At 46.9% G+C, this 25,790-nt stretch overlaps 1 protein-coding gene across 7 annotated transcripts in view; it reads right to left on the bottom strand.

Moving 5' to 3' along the window:
- The window catches only part of MYT1 (myelin transcription factor 1), a 141,233-nt gene that overhangs the window by 77,113 nt on the left and 38,330 nt on the right, over positions 1–25,790 (bottom strand). For all 7 annotated transcript variants that reach the window (XM_075901020.1, XM_075901021.1, XM_075901023.1 and 4 more), the window contains exon 2: positions 14,103–14,203. In XM_075901020.1, the coding sequence (XP_075757135.1) occupies positions 14,103–14,203 (101 nt within the window). The remainder of the gene's footprint in view (positions 1–14,102; positions 14,204–25,790) is intronic.

Below are 25,790 nucleotides of genomic sequence, written 5' to 3'. Positions count from 1 at the left end.
TCTTGAACAAACCCTCACCAAAAAAAAAAAAAAAATCACCGTGCGGGCCCGTTTCTTCACTGCAAGAACTGAATGAGCCCCGAGTGTGATTTGCCCCTGTCTCTCTCCATACGAAAGGTGTTTATTTTCCTTTCTAAAAAGCCAGGAGATGACAAAGCTCCCTCAAAGCGCCCCCACTGAAGAAAGAGCCTCAAATCAGCAAGATGAAATTTGCCCACGTCGCCCTCCCTTCCGCCCCCCCCCGGTAATGCAGCACTAGCATACAGTGATTTATGTCATTTGTTAGGAGGGCTGGAAAAATCAAAACCTGGGGTAATTTATGCGCCCTGTCAGCTCGAGTCTCGTGCTGCCGGAGCGTTATGCGCCACGTTTATTACAACCTTCCCAATAACCCAGAAGACAATTACTATAATTTCTATTTTTAAAGCCCTGGTTCCCCATGGACCAATGGCTCACATTTAAAGTGTGGAGAGGAGCAGGTGTCAACGGGACTTCATTACATTTATGAGCCTTTCAAATGTGCCTTGCTCGGAGCGAGCTCGCTAATGCCTTCCGATGCGTGCTGTACAATAGAACTAATATGTTTGATTGCTAGGCGGCTATGCTCTGCTGAAATGAAATCTAGAGCGGGTGTTTTTTGTCAGTTTTCCCAGGGAAATTGGCAAGCATTCTGTTGGTGCCCTGGCAATTTGGATTTCCTGCAGATAAATTATTCAAAAAGCAGAGAATAGAGAGGGTTGCAGAAAGCATAATGGGCACTGCTTGCAAACGGCGAACTCCTACTGATGGAGCAAACAGCTGTGGTATTCATTTCCCCAAAGCACCTTGCCATTTGCAATTGATCGACCTTTTTTTTTTTTTGTTTGGTTGGTTTTGTTTTTAAAGGCCAACAGGAAGCACTTCTTCGCTTTGGTGTGAAGAGTTTCAGCTGGAAGGGGATAAAATACAGAGGGATGACAATTCAGGTCCTAATCCTGCCCTTTGGAGAAGGTAGTCTGGAAAGTGAGCACCGAGCCTAGATAACTGGCACAATTATGACCAAGTTAAGCACTGTTGGCCCTGTTCTACACTAGGGCTTTATTTTTAAATAACCCTCCTTAGGTCGAATTCAGGGCTGGATTAAAGGGGAGGGGGAGGCTAGCTGGGCAGCTGCCTGGGATGCCAACCTATGGGGAACACCTGATGGCAGCTGTAAGGGGCACCACATGCCCGGCCACGCAGTGCCCCTTAGAGCTGCAATCCGGCACCACGGGGCTGGGGGCCACGCGATGCCCCTTAGAGCTGCAATCCAGTGCCACACACTGGATTGCAGCTGTAAGGTGCGCAGTGTGCCGGGGGGTGGGGCCGCGCATGTGCCGTGCACTTGGGGTAGAGCTGCACATGCGTCACCCGCCCGCTGCCCGGGGCGCAGGAATGGCTCGAGCCGGCCCTGGTCGAATTAATAAGTAGAGTGCCCACACGACCAAGCCTGTTATATTGAAATAACAGGCTGCTTATTTAGAAATCTGTACTCCTGCTTTCCCTGCTAACTTCAAAGTAGTTATTTCGAAATAGTGGTCGTGTGGACGCTCTGGTGCTGCTATTTCGAAATAACTCCTCCCCAGGGTAATTCAGACTAATTACTCCCCAGTGCTTCCTGGGGCCCGTAATGAGGACACACTATTTCCATTTTGTTAAATTGGGAGTGACGTCCATTTAAGTAATTTCAAAATAGTTTCTTAGTGTAGATATATCCTTAGTGCCCAGAAGTTGGTGTCATCATAGACAGGATGTGCAACATAGAATCATAGAACATTAGAACTGGAAGAGAGAGATCGAGTCCAGTCCCCTGCCCTCACGGCAGGACCAAGCACCATCTAAATCATCCCCGCTAGATGTCTATCCAACCTGCTCTTAAGTATCTCCAGTGATGGAGTTTCCACAACCTCCCTAGGCAACTTATTCCAGTGTTTAACCACCCTGACAGTTAGGAAGTTTTTCCTAATGTCCAACCTAAACCTCCCTTGCTGCAATTTAAGCCCATTGCTTCATGTTCTATCCTTGAGGCCAAGGAAAACAATTTTTCTCCCTTTTCCTTGTAACACTCTTTTAGATACTTGAAAGCTGCTAGCATGTCCTCTCTGTCTTCTCTTTTCCATACTAAACAAGCCCACTTCTTTCAGTCTTCCTTCATAGGTCATGTTCTCTAGACCTTTCATCATTCTTGTTGCTCATCTGGACCTTCTCCAATTTCTCCACATCTTTCTTGAACATCTTTATGCTCCTAATCCTTCAGAAAGCCTGTCCCCAGTTAATCCATTCTTGTTAGCAAACGCAGAAGAGAGGCCATGAAAGAAGTCACCATGGAGACTGGACTACCTCCCCTCCCTTTGAGATGGAAGAAATATAGAGGGAGGCTCACATTTTCATACAACCTTTTGACTAAAGTACAGGAGGGAACTTATGGGTCTTTGCTCTTTTGCACACACAGAGCGGCATTGGTCCTCAAAGGAAACACATTCGTCATTTACACAAGATGAAAATTAGGCCAGAACTCTGAACGGCCAGGACTGGAGCATGCACAAAGTGTCTGGGTGCAAACGTGTCTCACTGGGAGTTTGAAGAGATAGTGGGCAAGCCACCTAACTCCCCCCCACACGTATAGGTCAGCATCATTGGCACCACCCCACTGCCTTTTTACAACTACTACAAGACACAGCTGCAGAGAGATCATCATATGAACAGAAGTGGAAGAGGCCAAGGGATATTGACCATTTGATGTGCTGGTGTTGCCGATACTGGAAGGTGGCAGTGTTAAATTGTCTGGCTGGATCAGTTGGCTTTGCAGTGTATCCTTTTCACATGGATAAGGCCCTCTAATTCCTGATCAGAGCATCACATGGCTACGGCACCGGGGAACCCATCAAAATATGGTAAATAGGCTTTTTGAGCACTTTCATAAGCTTTGCTGGGGGCTTTGGAGATGGTAATGAGGTAGGGCCTGTCTTGCATTAACTATCCCCTATTTCGACTCCCTACCTATTTAACGTATTTTGCCAGAGTAAAAACTTTCCAAGCACTGTATATTCCAGCTGCCTCTTTCACATTAGACACACACTGTTGTGGAGTTATGTGTTTTCAACTCCTAGGAGAGCCCCGGAATTGTGCTAACAGATATTTCAGGGCAGTAGCTGCACCAAAAATAATCTAGTAAAATGTAATGGGGGGGTCAATGTACAAGGCCTATGTTTTTTTTTTTTTCAGAACGAAAGTCGAAAAGTCCAACAAAAGATCCCATCGAAAATTAAACATTTCGTTGGAGGGTTTTTACTTTCAGAGGATGCAAAATTCAAAACAAACAGGGCAGTTGGAATCCAGATATCAAACCATTTCCTTTAGAAATGGTCAAAATGAAACATTTCAACTCTACAATTTTTAATCTCACTCCCCCCTTTTTTTTGGCCAAAACAAAAAGGCATCTCGGTGAAATGTTTTGGTCCCTGTGCATATGCATTTTTCAGTGACAATAAGATGGCTTAAAAACGTCACCTCACTTTCGTCAGCACTAGCATTGGCTTTGAAAGAGAATTCACTTGCTCGCTTCTCCAGCTATAAAAATCACCAGTATTTTTGGATCTCTGGTTTTTCCCTGCTCAAGTCAGATAAAAACAGCATCTCCTGGTTTGCAAGCATGAACTGGAGGCATTCCTCTGTTTGACAGCGGGGATGCACCACAAGTGGGATTTAATGCACGAGAGGGAAGGAGATGTAGCTGCACATCATGTCCCTTTCCCTCGAGCCCCTGAAAGCCCCTGTAAACTGCTACTGAATTATAAGGGGGTCTGCTGGCAGAGCGTTGAAAGGAGAGACACTCTATATGGCACACTGCCCTCCTAATCTGATGGATTTCCAATAGCACGCTCCGACGGAGGCTAATCGTTTTAGAAGATGGGCGCATGCACACACACACACACACACACAAACATGAACTTTTGAAACTGTGGGCCTGTATGAAACAAAGTGCTGCCCCCAGCACCCCTAAAGCAGTGAGGATTGAGACTCACGTGAACACAACAACCGTCAAGGTTTTTTGGGTTTTTTAAATCATTAGACTAGAAAATAAAACCTTTTCTTATTGGGCAACATTTCCCAGCAAGGTGCACAACTAGACGGAGGTGTTCTCCTCTGACCCCCCCCCCCCCCCCCCCGTCTACTTTTCTCCAGTGGATGGAGCTAACACTGCCAACAGCGAACATCCTGAGAGTCGGTGTTGTCAGCCTCCTGTGCAGGAGGCTTATATGAAACCACCGGCCTTTAGAAGACTTCTCATTGATGAGGCCAAAACTAGACAAATCGCTTTAATATGAAACTTCAGGTCACAGAGTGCGCGTTGGCAGCCCAGGAGACTGACAGGGTATTTCCATAGAGTCTCACACCAGTGTGCATAATGGCCCAGTTGGAAAGCTACCCAGGTTTGTGTTACTATTATTTTAACGCTGACTGGGAAAAGAAAAAAAAAAAAGAACCAGCTCCCTTGCCCCCAACGAAAACCTCTGCGCATTTCTCTGTACTGTAACAATCTTTAATTCTTGATCTCTGAAAAGATGCAACGCTGCTCTGATGCACTGGATACTGAACTAAAGAACTAGGGAATGCTAACCCTATTTAGCTCAGTTGTGTATTCATAATATTACAAGGACAGCATACAACTAGCTAGCTAGCTTGCAATTTTATAGGGCCGCCTGTTACCATTGTATACAACTTCCGTGTAAAATCAGCACCCCTAGCAAAGTCCCTCGTGGATTCACTGTTCCAATGCTAGGTGACAGAGCCCAGGTTTCTTCGACATCCAGTCCTGCTAATCATTAGGCTGTACTGTCCCAGGCTCCGCCACCGACTGGCTGTTTAACCTTAAGTAAGTCACTTTACTTCTGTTTCCCCTTCCATCCTGTTGTCTGTTTAGTCTGCAAACTCTGAGCGGTACGAACTGTCCTGTACTATGCATCCGGCTGCTTTCTATTTATAGTCTGCTGCCGGTGCCACCGAATTTCTAGGTGGTGGCTCAGGCAGCAGGATCCCATTTAAATGGCTCACAGCTCCCAGGCATGGTGCTACCCCGGCAGGGGCCAGAGCTGTGAGCTCTTTAAATAGCAGCAGCAACCCAGGTGCCTGCTAGGCAACTCGGTAGTGGCAGGCCTGTGAGCCCTTTTCCATGTTTTTAAGTCAAAGCCTCCAGCCCCAGACAACTTCGAGAGGAGTCTAGTTCCCAACTCCGCCCCTTCTGTCCCAGGCACCACCTCACCCATGACCATGTAGCAAAATTCATTAAATTGCGCCCCCTTGTTATAGAGCCAAATCACAAGGTCTTAAGATAAATTTCAATGGAAGTTTTGCTTGAGTAAGGTCTGAATCAAAACTCTCTCTCTCTCTCTCTCTCTCACACACACAGTATGAGTATAATAATTAAAACACAACTTTAGTGTTACAATACAATATACTTCTGAAGCTTAATTTGATAGAAATTGGACACAAAGGTTTGTAGGTGCCAACCACAGTATGAAACACAATGTCAATTTGTTTAAGCTCGTGCTCCAGCTCTTGTTCCTTAGGACACCCACGGGTAACTGCCTTTGTGCACCTCTCAGCCACCCTGGAGGTGGAGCCTGTCTTGTCGTTTTGACAGCTCTATGCAAATATATCATTACGGGCTGTGCTGAAATTCCCCAAGGTCAGCGGTAATATGTTATGTATATTCAAGAGCGCTGCAGAGCCTGGAAGACACAAACCTACTTAGAAAGCATTCGTTCCAACAAAGAGGGGTGGGGGCTTCCGAGTGGAATTTGTATTTTCCGCTGAATGAAAGAGCGAAACAAAGTTGCCATTCCTGTTCGTTTGTAGGTATCAATGGGATTTGTGTACAAGAAGCTAGGTCTCCTCTACAGGAAGAAAACACATTTCCACTACAACTTTTTGAAGTAACTGAAACCTGCCTCTCAGCAGTAAGAATGCACAAAGAAAGACGTGCATGGAACATCATGTTTCTCCACCAAAAGGGACTGAGCAGTAATTCTCGGCCTGGGGTTTTCAGTCCTTCCCCCGTCCTTACCGTTTGGCAGTGCCCTCAAAGAGGAAGCAGTAATAATTACTGTTAGAGGACTTATCCCTTTATCCTCCCACCCGCCTGGTCCTTCGCAGGTGAACAGAACAGCAATACCCGAAGTCCGAAGATGCAAACAATTTGAGGTTTATTGGGGTTAGCTTCCAGCAAGCAGGACTCCAGCTTCTTTTTCTTTCTTCCTCCCTGTTCCTTTGCTTCTCTTTTCCCCCCTCACTTCTTGTTTGTCCCTAATATACACAGTAATATTTTCAAATATATCTGAACCAATCATTCTACAGAAATTTAATGACCAATCCTAATATATTGTAGCATGATTACTTGACCAATTACATCCCACCACCTTCATTGGTTCACACCCCGCAAAATTAATTATACAGGAGACAGAGACAATAAAAGAAACAGAGAGATGGGGAGCGGGCACTTGGCAGACAAAACTTGAAATCTGCCGTGGAGGGGAGCAAGGGGGAGAAAACAGCCCCACCCTACCGGACATTACATATTTCAGGTCTCCAGTGCAGCCAACTGACAGGGCCTCCCGGTGCACATCTGGGTGGGATGGGCAAGTTCCTTCTTTCCCCCAGGCTAAGCAGTGGAACGGCCTGGAGGGAGTGACCCAGCATTTCATAGAATCCTAGAACACTAGAACTGAAAGTCCAGCCCCCTGACTTCCTGGCAGGACCAAGCACCATCTAGACCATCCCTGACAGGTGTCTGTCTAACCATGTCCCATGTCCTCACTCCGCAGGAGCTGTGCTTCACCAGAGGGAGTGCCTCCAGGCACAGCTCTTCCCAGGAAGATGCAGTTTGCCTGCCAATTCATCCCTGGGCCAAGTCAGCCCTCAATAAGCCCATGCCGATCCGGTTTAGGAAGGAGAGAGCCAGGTCGTTTTCCCACCTAAGCGCCATGTCCACCAGGAGAAGACAGGAGCACAGCTCGTCCCACCCAAGTGCCTAATTGACTGACACTTTTAAATTCCTGATGTCATTACAATTGTGGGAAGACAGTTTATTAGTTGCAAGATGTTGCTACCGGGGGGAGAGCAGGCCTATGCCCGTTTGCAGAGCTCTACATATTCACAGATAGCCAAGGTAGGGTTGCCAGGTGTTTGGTTTTCACCTGGACTGTTTGGTATTTGACTCCCCTGTTCAGTAAAAAAACCCCCAAAACTAATGCTACTCCTCAAAAAATGAGCAGTTTACCTCAAAAAATGAGGAGTAACGTTAGTTCGAACCAATTGGGTTGATTCGAACTAACACGTCCCGGAGTGCCCTTCCTGGTTCGCATCAGCTGTTGAGCGGAATAACGTGCGGGCGAGATTATGCTAATGAAGCACGGGATATTTAAATCCCCACTTCATTAGCAATTTTGGTTGGCTACATTTCCATCGCTAGCTCGAACTAGGGAGCAAGTGTAGACGTACCCTTAGTTTCCACCTTTGGATCGTGAGAGTCAATTAGCTAGAATTTCAGTTCCCTGCTCTCTGGCTGTCTGACGACTGGAGTTTAACAACATGCCTCAGAGCCAGCGTGCCACCCCCAGGATACGGCACAAGGGACCCGAGTCGGATTCATTTTCACTCCCTCTCCCTTCTACCAGGGATCACGTCTTCGATTTACCTCAGCCCTGCGCAGTTTACCTCAGCTTCAGAGCTGAGCCAAGTGAGGTCAGAATGCGGCCCGATGGCATGGGAGCAGCCACCCATTGAAGTTCAGACTCAAACTCTAAGACCCACCCTTCCCTCATGTATTTTTCCATCAAACATTCCATGAAATAAGAATGACTTTGGCACTACGGGCCTGCTATCGCTGTTAATTAAAAGGAAAAAAAGAAGAGGGGGAGGAAATTTGCCTTTAGCCTAAAGCCCCGTCTCCTTTTTAAAAGCAGAATGTATCTCCAAGCCTACACATCAGTCCTCTGGCTGCCAGCTGTTATTTTGTAAGCATGCTCGGAGGTTGGGTTTTCCCCTCCCCCTTCTTCCGCTTTAGGGTCCTCCCTGCTGCTTGATTTAAATCCTCCTGACATTCCACCCATTGTGAGTCCCCTTCGCAGCTGAATAAACTAGCGGTTGCTTTTTGCTCCCTCGCTGCTGTAGAGCAAGGACACCCCGCCTGGTGTTCTCCGGCGTCAAGTCTGGGGAGGATTTCTCCTTGACATCTTTATGTGGAAGATTGCAGCTCATCCCAACCCCCAAATTAAAAATTACAGCTGGATAACCAACGTCCTAATGAAGCCGGACTGTCACTTTTCATTTGCTAAAACTCGCGGCCCAAAACGAAACATTTACTAAGTGCTAATGCTTTGTAGCAAGAACAGCGCATGGGGGAAACAGACCAGAAAAGCTGCTACGCAGCATCACAGCTGACACACAGCCACAGCTAGAGCATCTGCATGCATGGGGCTGACATTCAGGCGCTAGGCCAAGGTAATGTCTTAGGCGGTAGCTTAGGTTTACATAGCGTTTCCTACTGATAGCACTACAACATGCAATCCCAACACTTCATGCTCAGAGGGACCTGCGGGGATTAGGATGAACAAACGGTTCTTTGATCCTTGAAGACGGGGGGGACCTGCACAGGCCCATATGGTGGTCCAAGTAAGCATCCCCCTTATGGTGCTCCAAGTAAGCATGCCCTGGCCAGCCATGGGAAGGTAGGAACAGCATGCTGCAGGAGCCTCCCTCCCCCACGCTCTGGCATCTGGGGGAAGGCTGGGGCTGATTTCCCTGCTTTATTGGGGGATCATGGAGGGGGGTTCATTCACATCCTTGAGGTCCACATTTACTGAAAAAGCAACCCCCCTCCCCCGTCACACACAGAGAAATTCCTGCTTACAGGCCTGCTGCAGTTCCTCTACACCATTGTTTTCAAGCTCTGTAATAAGCAGGCATTTTCATAAAGTCCCTCCCCCCGTGTGTTACCATCTCAGGAAATAGGGGAGGGGCATACAGCAGCCCTGTGACCAAATTGGCCACCAACATCAGTGCCAGAAAGTTATGCCAAACATGATTTCTGATTAAACAAAAGACAGAACTACGTAGCACTTTGAAGACTAACAAGATGGTTTATTAGGTGATGAGCTTTCGTGGGGCAGACCCACTTCCTCAGATCAATTTGTGGAAGAAAATTGGCACCATCATATATACCAAAGTGATACAATCAAAAAAATGAACACATATGAAATTGACAAATCAAATTTTAGAACAGAGTGGGGGTGAGGGGGGAAGGTTTGTCAATTTCATGTGTGTTCATTTTTTTGATTGTATCACTTTGGTATATACGGTCATGCCAATTTTCTTCCACAAATTGATCTGAGGAAGTGGGTCTGGCCCCACGAAAGCTCATCACCTAATAAACCATCTTGTTAGTCTTCAAAGTGCTACATAGTTCTGTCTTTTGTTTCAGCTAGACCAGACTAACACGGCTGCATCTCTATCACTATGGTTTCTGATGGGCCTCTTCACGTAGTCCAGGGGTGAGGAACCTTTTTCGGGGGCTGGGGGCCGAGTCACAGAAAAACCCATCAGGGGCCACACAGAAGTGAGAAGCAAAGAACAAACCAACCAACAAACCCCTCACTGATGTGGCCTCCGACTGAGAAGGAGAAAAAACACTCCCCGCATTCCCCTCGCACGCCAGAGCCTATGGGGGCCCATGGTGCACTCTAGCCTCACAGTCGGAGTGGTGGGAGGGATGGCGTGTCAGCGTGGGCTCCCCAGTGATGGGGGTAAGCCCTGAGCCTCGGGGACTGGATCCAGGCAAGTGGGGGGAGCCGCATCTGGCCCCCAGGCCTGGGGTTCCCCACTCCTGATAAATATCAGAGGGGTAGCTATGTTAGTCTGAATCTGCAAAAACAACAAGAAGTCCTGTGGCACCTTAGAGACGAACAGATTTATTGGAGCATGAGCTTTCGTGGGCAAAGACCCACTTCGTCAGATGCATGTAGTGGAAATTCCAGAGGCCGGTATAAATATACAGGCATAAGAAAAGAGTTCCATTCAAGAGTAAGGCTAGAGAGAACAAGGTCAATTCAGTCAGGGAGGATGAGGCCCACTTCTAGCAGCTGATGTGGAGGTGTGAACACTACTGGTGTGTCTAAACTACATGGCTCCATTGATGGAGCCATGTAGATTAGGCTGATCGGCAAAGGGAAATGAAGCCGTGATTTAAATAATCGCGGCTTCATTTAAATTTACATGGCTGCCATGCTGAGCTGACAAACAGCTGATTAGCTGTTTGTCGGTTCAGCGCACTAGTCTAGACGCTCCCGCGCCGACCTGAAAGCCCTTTATCGACCTCCCTGTTATGCCTCGTAGGATGAGGTTTACCGGGGAGGTTAATAAAGGGCTTTCATGTCGGCAGGGGAGCATCCAGCCTAGCAGGCTGAGCCGACAAACAGCTGATCAGCCATGTAAATTTAAATGAAGCCGCGGTTATTTAAATCGCGGCTTCATTTCCCTTTGCCGAACAAACAAATCTACATGGCTCCGTCAACGGAGCCATGTAGTTTAGACGTACCCCAAGAGAGGAGAAACTGCTTTTATAGTTGGCTAGCCATTCACAGTCTTTGTTTAATCCTAAGGTGATAGTGTCAAATTTGCAGATGAACTGTAGCTCTGCAGTTGATGTAATCTCTACCAGCCTTCATCAACCCCAACTTTCTGCTGATCAACTGGCATTCAAGAGCGTAAAAGAATTAAGCAGTGGGGTGGGGGAAAGGAGAGAGATTCTTCCCCCATGCAGTGACAGGCCCCAGGAGAGTGATGAACGGAGAGTCCAGACTGATGGACCCAGCTGGAAGTGTAAAGACTCACTCTACCCATCACTGGACTGCTCTCTCATTTCACACCTGAGCCTTTGTTTCTTTGTATGCATAACCACACTCCACATTGTCCCGCTCCGCCACACTGTTCGGCGGACTACAAATTGCAGCCAGAGCTCCTACAAAGAAGATGTTTATATTTTCTGTATGGGCATTAAACACACACATGAAGTCTCACATTTGATCCGAGCCGTCATCTCCTGCTGGGTTTCCATAAGGGCTGCATAGGAGTGTTTAACAGTTAATGGATACTTCATTGCAGAGGTTCATTTTTAAAAGTGTGTCTAAATGGACCTGGATGTGTGCACCATAGGGGAAAGTGGTTTGAAAAATCTGGCCCTTCTGATCATAAAGGTTAGCTTAGCTTTTATCGGATAGAATCAAAACCTTCAAACTATTGCTCATGGCAGTCATCCATACCACCGCAAGGACTGATCACATGAGTAGAGCACAAGCGTGTGCACGTGTGTGTCCAGGTCCAACCTCTGCACACACACACACACACACACACACACACACAAAACGTGAGTGTTCATGACCATGGGCAGGTGAGCACATATAGTCCTTAAAGGGATTGCTCCATACAACAAAAAAATACGTCCACTTTCAAGATTGCAAGCCGGACACTTGCTACTTTAGTTCACAGTCAGGGTGTGTCTAGACTACGGGATTTTGTTGACAGAAGTGACCTTTTGTCGACAAAACTACACCTGCATCTACTCTACTGCCGAGTTCTGTCAACATAACGTTGACAGAACTCGGCACTTTTGTCGATGGCGGTAAACCTCATTCTACGAGGAATAATGCCTTCTGTCAACAGAGTTCTGTCGACAGAAGGTGTTATTGCATCTACACTGTCCTTCGCGTCTACGCTCTCATGTCGACAAAGCAGCTTGCTTTGTCGACAGAATTTGCCTCTGTCGACAAAAGCCTGTAGTCTAGACGTAACCTCAGAGTCTGGGGGAAGGGGTGGGTGTTCAGACTCCTACTGACTAAGTAGGAAGCATGGGAGGAGTGGCAAATGACTGCATAGTCCTTAATACTCTGAGCCCTTGTCTACACTAGAACTTTATTTCGAAATAATGCCCCCCCCTACAAAGTCGAATGTATAGGTGGAGTGTCCACACCACCAAGCCTGATATTTCAAAATCATTCAAAATCTGTACTCCTGCTTTTCATCAGGAGTACCGCTAATTCTGAAATAGTTATTTCAAAATAGCGGTAGTGAGGATGCTCCGGTGCCACTATTTCGAAATAATTACTCCGCAGAGTCATTCAAACTAATTACTTCCGGGGCTCTAAGTCGAGGTAGCACATCCACATTAACAGAGCCTGCCTCGGACTAATTTTGAGGCTTCTCCGTAGTGTGGACACGCTAGTTCAAATGTATTAAATCAGGAATTAAGTCAAAATTACTAATTTTGAAATAGTTTCCTAGTGCAGACTTGGCCTGAGTAATTCCATTAGCCCTACCATGACCATGACCTACCTACTAGGACCCTACCATGACCACTCCCTGACTTGCATGTGAGTTTTTTGAAGCAGTGGGGTTCTATTTTTAGATATCGACCAGCTGTCAGTCCCCAATCAAACGCCTAAGACTTATCCTGAGGCCACAGGCCAATCCCTTCCCCTTCCTGCCTTGCTTTCCCCATTGGCAAAACAGGGATAAAAATCACACACGACAACTAGGGTGGTGTGAGAATCGGCGACGCTGCTTAGCAAATGCTGAGTGCTAGGTATTATTAGGAATATTATGTTTTTAAAACCCTTGTTTTAGTCACATACCCCTGACCTATTAAATCCAAAGGAAGTGCTTATCTGGCATGTCCAATATCAAAGTCCTAATGAACCCGTTTTAAATTTAGCAACAGCTGCTTACACTGCTCTCTCAGGGCACGAACGCTCCTGACAGCACTTGCGTATAGATCACAATTTGCTAAGCAAAGAAGGCTTTTCCGCAGCTAGGTTTGAGGTTTATTTTGAGGTTTGGGGGAAGTAAATTAACATCAGTTATGGGGCGATCTCTGGCTGATAGGCCATTGCATGGTAAGATTTTTTTTATCAAGACAATCCTTGAAAGGGCCAAAAAGAAAGCCGGAAATGTCTTTTGTATAGTGAGCACCCCCCCGTGTTACGCCGAATTCAAGCCTCCAAATCAGCCGTGAGGTTTGGCAGTGTTGGCTTTACCCCTTTCACAGGGCCACAGCTGCGACCAGTTTCCCTAAAAGAGTTGCTGTATTGAGAACAAAGTTGCTTTCCTCTCCCTGAGCCATCTAACAGGCTGGGTTCAGGAATGAATGCCTCATTTATCTCCTTCCAAAGCTTTGAGGTTTCACCTGGTGCACAAGGGGCTTCTTCTACTCAGCCTGCATCTTAGAGAAAGAGCCTTTTAAACCAGAGATGGGCTTCACCCAGCTCCCCAGACCCAAGCATCCCCCAACAAAGGGTCGTGGGGAAAGAAAGTATTTGAAGGAAGGACATGGATCGGGATCCAAATTTTACAGCTGGAGGCAGTCTCTCCTTTTATATGTGGTGTCTGGGATTCATGATGGCCAGGCATTTCTGCTAATTCCCGCTGGCCATGTGGATTTCATCTTTTTATAGGGCAGGGAAAGGCAGGTAATAGGATTTGCTAACGGTGCTGTCTACAGTCCAAAATAAGGGGGTATGTCTACACTACCCTCCTAGTTCGAACTAGGAGGGTAATGTATGCATACCGCACTTGCTAATGAAGCCCGGGATTTGAATTTCCCGGGCTTCATTAGCATAAGCGGGGAGCCGCCATTTTTAAATCCCCGCTGCTTCGAACCCCGTGTAGCGCGGCTACACGGGGCTCGAACTAGGTAGTTCGGACTAGGGTCCTATTCCGAACTACCGGTACTCCTCGTGAAACGAGGTGTACCGGTAGTTCGGAATAGGCACCCTAGTCCGAACTACCTAGTTCGAGCCCCGTGTAGCCGCGCTACACGGGGTTCGAAGCAGCGGGGATTTAAAAATGGCGGCTCCCCGCTTATGCTAATGAAGCCCGGGAAATTCAAATCCCGGGCTTCATTAGCAAGTGCGGTATGCATACATTACCCCGCTAGTTCGAACTAGCGGGGTAGTGTAGACATACCCGGGGGTAAGATTTCTAGGCAGCTTCCTTCCCTGCGAGGCCCTGGCAAGGTTACCCTGCCTGCTCACCTTGTTGTGTCTGCTGTGTAGGCTTTTTGCTGTCTCACAACTGCTGAGCTTTTCTCCGCAGGTCCACCTTTGATTCAGCAGCTTGCCCCGGAACTCATTTTCTGAAGGGTTAAGAGAAATACAGTGTCAGGGAACAAAACAAAGTCCTGTAGCCACTGGCCACACCACTTCAGCAGCGCCATCAAGACTAAGCAAGAGGAAGTCTAATGATTATTTGTACAGCGGGGGCATCGCCCACTGTGCTAGGTGTAGGACATACATAGAACATAGTATCAGAGAGGTAGCCGTGTTAGTCTGAATCTGCAAAAGCGGCGAGGAGACCTGTGGCACCTTATAGACTAACTGAAGTGTTGGAACATAAGCTTCTGACATGCATCTGACGAAGTGGGTCTTTGCCCACGAAAGCTTATGCTCCAACACTTCGGTTAGTCTATAAGGTGCCACCGGACTCCTCGCCGCTTTTACATAGAACATAAAGATGGCTTCTGCCTTTAAGGGCTTATGCTACTGGCTTCTAGCACCAAGACACTACAGCTATGACTACACTGGCGGCTTCTTGTGCAAGAACATCTTGTGCAAGGGTTCTTGTGCAAGAACTCTTGCTCAAGAACACGTCCAGACTGCTATGTGCGAGATGTGCTTTTGCGCAAGAGTGTCCATGGCAGTGTGGACACTCTCTTGTACAAGAAAGCTCTGATGGCCATTTTAGCCATAGGGTTTTCTTGCACAAAAAACCCCTGCCACGTGTCCACACCGCCCTCTTGCACAAGAGCTCTTGCACAAGAGAGCTTACACCTGTTAGAAAAGAGCGTAGCTCTTGTGCAGGAAGCCCTCTCTTCCCACGCTTTACTGTAAATCTTCTTGCGCAAGAGCAAGTGGGCAGCGTGGATGCTTGGCAGAAGAACGTTCATTCTTGCGCAATATACCGCCAGTGTAGACATAGCCCTGGTATATCCTTTTGGTACTCGTCAATCGGATCATCCCAGAACTGGTCATGGAGGATTTCCAACCCTGTGACTACAGCTTGGTCAGAAACACCTGGCAGAGGGAGAAAACCAAACAGCTAAAGAACGGTAGGCCAGTCTGCTACAATTGCCTCAGAATTTCACCACCCACGACAGGATGAAAAAAAATATGTTTTACCTGCCCACCAAAAAAAAATTAATTTTCTTGTGATGGGATGGTGGGCAAAGATGAGGTGGGAAATAATATTTTACATGCTGCTATCGCCTGGTCTCACCTGTTTCATTACACGCATTAGAGCCACCTCTGAGTGACTTGAAGGTGCGTTGTGGTCAATGGTTCAACATTAGTAAAAGTTTGGATGGAACATTTAGCCTCCTCCAAAGCATTGTGGTTGATGGTTAAGAGTCGGACCCTGAGTTCTCCCCTCAGGAGGAGAGCGGTCCTGTCATGGAGGGACCCCCGGGCACATGGATTGGCCCCACCCTGCATGGAAGGAGAGGTGAGGCCTGAAATGACTCAGTCCCTCCGCCTTCTGAATCCACAGAGGCCCTGGTGGGCCTGCTATCTGTGCCAGGGGAAGGGCGGAGTCCAGGTGGATACAGATGGCTCTGTGGAGCTTGGTCAGAAGAGATAATGTCACCCGGGAGTGTCTGATCCACATCAACGAGCCCGCCACCACTGGGAGCCAGCCCTAGGGGGCGGTCATCAGCAGTGCTGATGGCCTTGATTTCTAGGGATACTGGAAGAGCCATTGGGCTTGTGGGTAGGTCTAGGGGCATCCCATCCACCAGTGGGGACAGCCGAGCGGATACTCTGCAAGAGGCTCCTTATCAGGATTTGCTGGCCCAGAGCCCACCATTCCCTTCCGCAAAGGGGAGACCAGCCCTGCCTTCTCACCGAAGTTCCTGCTAAGCCGCGTGGCTGCACAGCTTCCCATTAAGCCCCTGCCCCATATCAGAGCCCCCTTCCACACTCAGAACTCCTTTGCCTCCTCCCCTGCCCCCACCACAGGAATTGGGTTATGTGCACAAATATTAAGGGGTCACATGGACTAATGTGGAGTTGATGTGTGACAACAAAATTCATTCCGCTCAGGGATGGGAAATATTACAGGGAACACTGCTTCTCACTCTGGTAAAATTCTCGTGGAAGTAAGTCAGAGGGAGTTTTGCATGAATAAAGACCGAATAAGGCTATCAAGATGTGGTCCTAAGGATGATCCATCAGGTCCAGAAATATAAGAGTTCCTAGCCCTGAACCTGCAGCCAAACTTGGACTAAACTTTGACTGTTCCAAAATTCAGCCCTGGGGTTTCTACGGTGTTTTGGTGCCTTTCTTCTGTAACTTCCAAGTAGGTACTGACCCACCCAACTCCAGGGGGACATTCTTACAGCATTTCAACTGACTGAAAGTAGGGCAGGGCTGAAATTAAGAATGTTTTTGGCCAAAGTTTTGCAAAAATATTGACCCTGATTGTGGGGAAAACATTCAAAAGTTAGAAGTTTTCAACCGGTACTGCTAGAAACCATGTGAGATAAACCAATCTCATGAAAGTCCGCCTCCATCTAGAGGTGAGCACTCTTGAGGGAAAGAGCTTAAATTCAATCCCAAGTCTGAGCATTTGAGGTTCACCCCTCAGTGGGGAGATAGCTTTGCTATTATTTCTATTGCAGCAGCATCCGGAAGCCTCAGTCCTGGAGGAGCCTATTGTGCTAGGTTCTGAACAGAGAATGAAAAGTCGGTTTCTGCCCCCAGAGATTGTCTAACCTAAGTACATTGGGCAGAGAACACTATGCTCCTGCTAATCTTTTCAGTGGTGAATTCCACATGTGGAGACCAGCTTCCAGGACTGGGAGATGGTACATCGAGAGGATGCGTCCTACATCAGGCTGGGAGATGTAGCGATGACTTTTATGGTGAGACTGCGGACACCATACACCAAACGGTCTGTGGTACGGAAGAACGTCTGAATTCCTCTCTGGTCTTTGAGCCCCTTCGGCCCGACACAGATTGAATTTTTCATCCTGCTCCTTCATTTGCACCTCTGAGCAGAGGACAAGCCTATCAACCGGACATTGTGAAGAGCTCTATGGCGTCTCTATTCTCACCATAGGTTTCCGTGACAACCATCTTTTACAAGACCAGCCTCTCGGGAGCGGGTCGTTAATCCAACCCACTCTAAACACACACAGCCCAGGGCTTTCAAGGGGAAGTTTCCTGCAGACACAGCCGCTTTGGAGGGAGGGAGGACAAAGCTCACCATCTGAAGAGAGGAAAGCCGGCGGCCTGCTGCTTGAATAGGTAAGGCCCAGCTCATCACTGACCCTTGCATCACCTTTGGAAGAGCGGTGGCTTTGTGCGCTCACCTAGCGTCAGCCTCCTGGCCCTTACTGGTGCTCTGGAAGAGGAGAACCCATGACCCCATGCCTGCAGGCATACCCCCAACCCAGGAGCACCAGACTCTCCCCTAAAATTCGGGGTAGGGGGTCCATCCGCACCTGAACCATGGCCCTGGCTTCTGTTTCACCCTTTCTCCCCTGCCACCCAATGCCTCACTTACCCCATCCACACCAAAGCTGGTGCTTCCCCCCCACCCCCCGCTTTACTAAAAAAGCTCAGGTTGGTGCATGACATCCCTGCATCTTAGCACTAGAGCCTTTCAACAGCCTGCCTGCCTGTGGTGGAGCTGAGCCATCATCTGGGCCTCCATTTTCATTTAGCTTAGTGCCTGGGCTTCCTCCTTGTTTTGGCCTCAGTGTAGAGCAACTTTGGTTCTTAGGAGGGACTCACAACATGGACTAAACAGGGATAGCACGTGTCCGCCTTCCCCTCACACTGCTGTGCCAACACAACATCTCCCAAGTTCAGGCTTGCTGTGCCCATAATATTCCATTCTTGGCTTGGATCCCTCTCACAACTCTGCCACTGAACCTCTGTTGGAACCTGCTATCTCTTGGCTTCTCCGGTCCTAGAATAGTCATTCCCAGTTCTTCTCTGCCCTGAGCTGCAGCTATTGGAGTCATCAGCTGCACCTGCCATGCCGTCAAGAGTGATCTCATAGCCCAGACTGGATTGGACAGGAAGGCAGCGATCGAAACATGCTATTAGTACCATCAAGTCCATTGGGAAAAGGGAGCATGTAATTTTTCCAGCACACCCCATATCAAATATGATGATATAAGCAAGGATCAAATGTACAACAGCCTCTATGCTACAGACAGCAGAATTTAACTTCCTTTTTGTCGACAGCAGCAAAGTGTTTTTGTTGTTTTGTTTTTTTGTCATGCTATTATAAACCCAGGGAAACAATCCTTCATCTGCCCTTCCCCAACACAAAGAACAAACAAAAGGCATTTCACCAGGATCCGTTACATTTGCTTTGCACACTTGTGGGTTTCTGAACTTGAAGGGCTGTGATCTGTGCCCTTCTTGGACTTTTCAGCTTAGAAAAGAGAGGAGAGGAAGGGAGGATATGATAGAGGTCTATAAAATCATGACTGGTGTGGAGAGAGTAAATATGGAAAAGATATTTACTTGTTGCCATAACATCAGGACTAAGGGTCACCAGATGGAATTAATAGGTAGCAGGTTTAAAAGCAAACAAAAGGATGTTTTTCTTCAAACAATGCAGAGTCAACCTATGGAACTCCTTGCCAGAGGATGTTGTGAAGACCAGGACTCTAAGGGTGTATCTAAACTACATGGCTCCGTCGATGGAGCCATGTAGATTTGTTTGTTCAGCAGAGGGAAATGAAGCCACGATTTAAATAACCGTGGCTTCATTTAAATTTAAATGGCTGCCCCGCTCTACCAATCAGCTGTTTGTCGGCAGATCGGGGCAGTCCGGATGCTCCCCTGTTGACATGAAAGCCCTTTATCGACCTTCCTGGTAAACCTCATCCTATGAGGCATAATGGGGAGGTCGATAAAGGGCTTTCAGGTTGGCGCGGGAGTGTCCAGACTAGCGCGCTGAGCCGACAAACATCTGATCAGCTGTTTGTCGGCTCAGCGCGGCAGCCATTTAAATTTAAATGAAGCCGCGATTATTTAAATCAAGGCTTCATTTCCCTCTGCCGATCAGCCTAATCTACATGGCTCCATCGACGGAGCCATGTAGTTTAGACACACCCTAAGGGTACATCTACACTGCAATACCAGAGTATCCTGAAAGAGCTATCCTGTGTCTCAACGGCAAGCCTGTTATATCAAGCTCGCTATTCCTATGTCCCTGTAAACCTCATTCTATAAGGAGTAAGGGATGTTTCAGAATGGCAGGTTATTTCAGAATTTGGTGCTGTGTAGGCAGCACCAAATGACAAAATAAGCTATGTCAAAATAACTTTGAAATAAATGCAATTTGCGTAGCTCAAATTGCATCTCTTATTTTGAGTGACAGTGCAGTGTTCAAAAAAGAACTAAGAGAGTTCAAAAAAGAACAAGAGAAATTCATGGAGGAGAGGTCCCTCAACGGTTATTAGCCAGGATGGGTGGGGTGTCCTTAGCCTCTGTTTGAGAGGAATGGGGGACAGGAGATTGATCACTGGATGATTCCCTTTTCTGTTCATTCCTTCTGGGGCACCTGGCATTGGCCACTGTCGGCAGACAGGATACTGGACTAGATGGACCTTTGGTCTTCCCCTGATGGCCGGGGAAGAACTAATGGGACATGTTGTATTTGTTATTGCCACGTTCTCTGGGCCTGGTCATTTCTATTATTGGAGGTGTTATTAAGCCCCCATCCTGCTTTGCAGAATCCAAGAAGAGAGGAGCAGAGAAAGGGAGAGATGGCGCATGTAGGGCGAACACAGAGCTGAAAGCAGAAAAACCCACAGTGGGACAGTGAAGGGAGAGGGAAAGATATAAACAAAAAATCAAAGGCAAAAGTTCAATGAAAACTAAATGGAAATCAGACACTATCTATAGGGCACCCAGATGTTCCAGCCTCCTGCGGAGGGGTAGCATGTGTCTGCCTCCACCTCACGCTGACTGTTCTTTAACTATGAGCATGTGTTTTAAACTAACAGACCTGCTTTGGGGAAAAGGGGCTTTAAGGTACAGAAGAAAGGTTCACAGACTCAAACCACTGTTGCAAGTCTTCTGTGCAGTGTGACGTGGGGTTTGCAAAAGCCTCAGAGATGGTCTATGTCTAGACTGCAGGTTTCTTTCGGAAGAAGCTTTTGCAGAAGAAATCTTCCAATAAAACTTCTTCCAAAACAAAGCGTCCACACTGCGAAAGCTCATCGAAAAAGCCATCTGCTTTTTCGACAGATAGCATCCACACTGAATGGACGCTCTCTTGCATGTAAGCTGTGATTACTGTGGATGGAGTGGCCACCAGGGCACCTGTGCTTTTTCCTCTTCTTCCAAAAGAACTCCCTCTTCCCCATCCACACACGCCTTTTTGCAAAAGAGCTCTTTCGGAAAAAGACTTTCTCCACGAGGATTACCAATGCTGGAAAAACCCTTCTGTTCTTTTGACACAAAAATCAAAAGAACATGATTGCAGTGTGGATGTAATTGAAATTTTTTTGGAAAAAATCGCCATTTTTCCAGAAAAAGCCTCTGTAGTGTAGACATACCCTTTGAGACATCTGTAAGGAGGAAAATGCATAGCTCCCACCCCACAGAGGCCTGATTTGCTCCTAGGTGGCCAAATTGTAGAGTAGAAATGACAACTGTCACCCTAGGTGACTGCCTTGGTGAATCTGACCCCCTCATGCCACAATTCCTGGTCCACTGGCCAGTTACTGATGCTCACAGGTGACGCAATCCTCACCTACTCATACTTTGGATCATGTCATGGAGCAGTAGCAGGGGAGGAACTTGGAAATGTGTGTTGGTAAAAACAGCCACCCTGGCAGCCCAAGTGTCCCCATCCTGAATCTAGTTAGCCAGGACAACTTTGTTAACACAGGAATCATATTGCCTTTATCTCTGCTGCTCACATGCAGCTTGCACCCTCCCTCATAGAATCATAGAACACTAGAACTGGGAGGGACCTCGAGAGGTCATCAAGTCCAGTCCCCTGCCCTCGTGGCAGGACCCAGCACCATCTAGACCATCCCTGATAGAGGTTGGTCTAACCTGCTCTTAAATATCTCCACTGATGGAGATTCCACAATCTCCCTTGGCAATTTATTCCAGTGTTTCATCACCCCGACAGGTAGGAAGTTTTTCCTAATATCCAACCTAAACCTCCTTCGCTGCAGTTTAAGCTCATTGCTTCTTGTCCTATACCCACAGGCCAAGAAGAACAATTTTTCTCCCTCCTTCTTGTGACACCCTTTTAGAAACCTCACCCCCTAACCCTGGCCACAGCTCAGGTGGTTACAGTTGCAAGGTGTGGAGTGAGGGTCTTTCTATGCCTAGTACATTTCCCAGACAGCCCCCCCGCCCACCCCTCAAGGTGGGGTAGCTGTTTGCACTCTGGAGAACGATGAGCTCCAGAGACTGTCTGGCAGACTAAGGTGGGTTGGAGTCAGATGCAGTGTCTGAGCCTTGTCACCCTTCTTCCACTTTGCCACAGCTCTGCACTCAGTCGAGCTGCCTTTGAGTCGGACCAGACGGAATCACCCTGGGCTACGTCTAGACTGGCATGATTTTCGAGAAATGCTTTTAACGGAAAAGTTTTCCATTAAAGGCATTTTCTGAAAAGCGCATCTAGATTGGCAGGACGCTTTTCCGCAAAAGCACTGTCTACACTGGTCCTTTTGCGCAAAAGTTTTTCGGAAAAAGACTTTTGCCCGAATGGGAGCAGCATAGTATTTCTGCAAAAGCAGTGACAATCTTACATGAGATCATCAGTGCTTTTGCGGAAATTCAAGCAGCCAGTGTAGATAGCTGGCAAGTTTTTCCGGAAAAAGTGGCAAGTCTAGACACAGCCCTTGTGTTTATAAACAAACCAACCAACCAGCTCTGTTCCATCATGCTCTAAGATGGGGTGGGGAACCCAAGGCCCGGGGGCAGGATGTGGTCCCTGGCTTGTCTGTTCCTGCCCCCCGCTGTCTCCCTGTGAGGCTGGAGCACACAAAATCTACTAGCCCAGGCCTCCATAGGCTCTGATGTGTGAGGGAAATCGGGGGGAGTAGGAGGGGCCACATTAGTGAGGGTTATTTTCTTTATTTTGCATCTCACCTGGGTGTGGCCCCCAACTGATTTTTCTGTGAGTCACTGGCCCCTGAGCCAAAAAAGGTTCCCCAGCTCTGATCTAAGCCATTCCTGTGACCCTGCTTGGTGTTTAATTGGCAGTGTTGCCTGTGCAAGTCCCAGGGCAGAATTTGGTCTACTGTATTTTGAACCGTGGCCATCGAATTTTTAAAAAAACAAAACACAGATGAAGCATTGCCCAGGAATTCCCCTGCTAATCCAATTCCCTGAGATGTCCTCAAAAGCTAAAACAGCAACACTCCCCCTTTGAAAGGCACAAGAAAGTATTTGGTTTCGCCCCAGATTTTAGAAAAAAATGTAGAATAAGCAAACGGTCTAGACTGCCGTGAGCCAAACATGCTGAAAAGCTGCGCAGAGAACTCCAGGGTGCAACCCGCCGAAGTGCACTGAGACAGGGCTGACTTTTTTAGCTGACGTCTCCCTGGGACGACGGGAAATGCTGAGCTGAAGAAGTTAGTTGCCAAGTGGCACGGAGATTCTGCGACGTACGCAACTGCCCCCTGACATTTTACCCTCATCGTTTATGCCCTGATCTGCAGAGCTCACACAATTCCAGATAAAACCAGCGGCTCCTCTGGTGCTTAGAGTCAGGGGGGCTGGAACCAGGCAGATTCTTATCTGCAACACAGAGAACTAGTTTCCCCATCCTGCTTCGTGCCCCCTTCGGTCCTCTAGCACTGGGTAGGGCTGGGCTCTCCTTGGGAGCAGCATGCATCACCAAAATCTGCTTTTTCCTCCCGGGATGGGCTCATTTCCAAACCCTAGATCATGGCACTTCAAAAGACATTGATGGAGTCCGGATCTTGACCCACCCCCCAACTTCACAGTGTGGACTTCTCTCTAGGGGTATGTCTAGACTACAAGCCTCTTTCAAAAGAGGCTTTTTCGAAAGAATCTTTCAAAAAAGCCTCTTTCAAAAGAGAGCATCTAGACTAGAGCCAGTACTTTCGAAAAAGTGAGCTGCTTTTTCGAAAGAGAGCACGCAGGCAGTCTGGATGCTCTCTTTCAAAAAAGCACAGCTCGCATTCAATAACTCCTTTTGAGCACTTTCAAAAAAAAGGAGTTATTCCTTGTAAAATGAGGTTTTCTGCGGTCGAAAAAACTGCTGCGTTCTTTCGATTTACTTTCGAAAGAACACGGCAGCAGTCTAGATGCAGGGGAAGTTTTTTCGAAAAAAAGGCCACTTAAAAAAAAACAAAAACCCTATAGTCTAGACACGCTGTAGGATATAAAATTACATACACCAATCACAGCATAGGGCACATGGGTACAACAAGCATTAAGAATTTTTCATCTTTAAAAACAAAAAAAAAAAAGGTTGGATTATTCCACAGAGACATAGTTCACGCTTGTTCAACTAATCAAGCAAGATGGAATCTAATGTGGGATCTTTTATAGGCCATGAACTTTCCATGTTGCTTGGGTCACAAATTATATCACACTTTTTGCTTTGTTTTTAAAAAACAAGGTGATGATCACCCTTTACAATGTGATGGATCTCCAACCCCCATGCTTTATGAAGTGGACTTATGCTCATGAATGTGCCTAACTCCAAGCTGCTTTCAGCAAATTATTTCATGTAACCCATCAATCTTCGTATCATGATCTGCTGGCTCTGTTTATCTTGCTTTGATGTATGTATTGTTTTTGTGTGTAACGTTAGACATGGAGCGGGGACTACTTTGTGGGTTTTAAATGTCTGAAGGAGAGACATGGAAGGGGTTACTCTCCATGTCTTGATGAGCAACTGTTAAACAATCTTTTTTGTCTTTAAATTGGAGCAGTGGTTGGTAGGGAGTGGCCTCAATTCTTTAAAAAAGAATAAGGAAGCAGGGACCTGGGTCTTTTGGCTGGGCTGTACCTAAAGAAAGGAGCTGAAGACCTCAGGGTGGGGAGACAGCCCTGGTTTGGAGGGGCAGCTGGAAAAGAAGTTTTAGGGGGAATTTGAAAAGTTTGCACCGAGGATTCAGTGTAGAATTAGTCAAGCCTTTTTTTTTTCTTTTGATTTGTAACCTACTTGTCTCTGCCTGTTCTCACGTATTACCACTTAAATCCTACTGCTCGGACCTAATTAAATTACTTTTATTTTCTATCAAACCCAGGGTAAATAATTACCACCTGGTGGGGCAACCAGTGTGTATATAGCTCCTTTCATTGCTAAAGGGAGCTTCCCCAGCTAATTCACTGGGGGTTTTGATCCCATTTGGGGACTGGTATGCCAGGAGGCTGGGCCCAAAACTGTACTCTCCTTGGACCTGAAGAAGTTAGGGTTGCCAGGTTTCCGGTTTTGAACCGGACAGTCCAGTATTTGAGCTTTCTGTTCAGGAAACAAACTGAGAAAATAGAAATGAGACAATAGAAATGTCTGGTATTTTCTAAATCAGATGGAATGTCGATTGTGATGTCATGCTAAGCGTGTCCGGTATTTTTGTTGAAACCATCTGGCAACCCTATAAGAAGTTCAATGTCTGTACTGCTTCTTGGGGGTGGGGGGGAGGGTGAAATCTCAGTCCGGGGCCTTGGGTGGGGGAGGTGGTGAGGAGCCCCAGAGAGCAGGAAGACAAGTGGTCTTGTCAGCACCCTGGTGACACCCCCAAGGGGTCTTCTGTGACCTCACCCCATCACATACAGGTTCAGAAATGCCTATCAAAATGAAAGGTTTTACTTCCAAATACAAGTAGCAGCCCATCTGGAAATTGAGCTTCCTTTTAAGGATGTTATAAAATTCCATTTATAACACATTCTTGAGGGGAAAACGTTGTAAGGCACAGCTATAAAACAAAATTACATTATAGCCCTTTTCAAGACATGGTTTCAAGTCTGTGGCCATGGGCTAAGTGTGTCTGGTGGTTTAATAAATGATTGAAATTTTAAGACAATATTCTTAAGGGTGCAGTGTTAATGCTACTTCTCCACAACATTTTCGTCATCTCAGTGTTGCCACCTCCAAACATAATCAATTAGCTTCTCTCATCCCACAATAATCATGTAACTGGTATTAAAGTCATGAGATTTTAGAAAAAATACACCATTATTGTTTCTCTGCTGGCTGGATATTGAGCCTTTTGAAGTCCCATTTCTAAGCTTTTCTCTTCAACTAGATATACTAAAATCTTTTTTTGGGGGGGGGGGGAGAGGGGAGAAGGAAAACTGAGAGTCTCACCTAATCATGTGATTCCATAAACTGGTGCATTAAGAGAAACCTTAGTGCTGGTTGGAAAATAACTCTCATGGAGCAATTGTCTGTCAGAATGCAGTTATTTTGACATCAGTAACATTTTGCAGAGTTACACTCATTTCCCCAAAATGTCATGTGAGGACAAAAATTTCCAACATTAGACATTCTGGGAAGGAAACATTTCGATGTTTCCTTTCAAAGCTGCATAATAGTTTGTTTAGTCTATATTATAATATAGAATACAAAGTCAAAACTGAATGGAAATGTTTCCATTCAATTTGAAATGAAATTAAAAAAAATCCACCACCACTTCTGGTTTGCAGAGAAGTTTGAAGTGTTCATGTTTCATTTTTCATGGTTTTCCAGAGAATAGAATT

This window comes from Pelodiscus sinensis, chromosome 18 (assembly GCF_049634645.1).
Source record: "Pelodiscus sinensis isolate JC-2024 chromosome 18, ASM4963464v1, whole genome shotgun sequence".
In the NCBI taxonomy this organism is placed as follows: domain Eukaryota; kingdom Metazoa; phylum Chordata; order Testudines; family Trionychidae; genus Pelodiscus; species Pelodiscus sinensis.
This window is presented reverse-complemented; position numbering and strand designations above follow the sequence as displayed.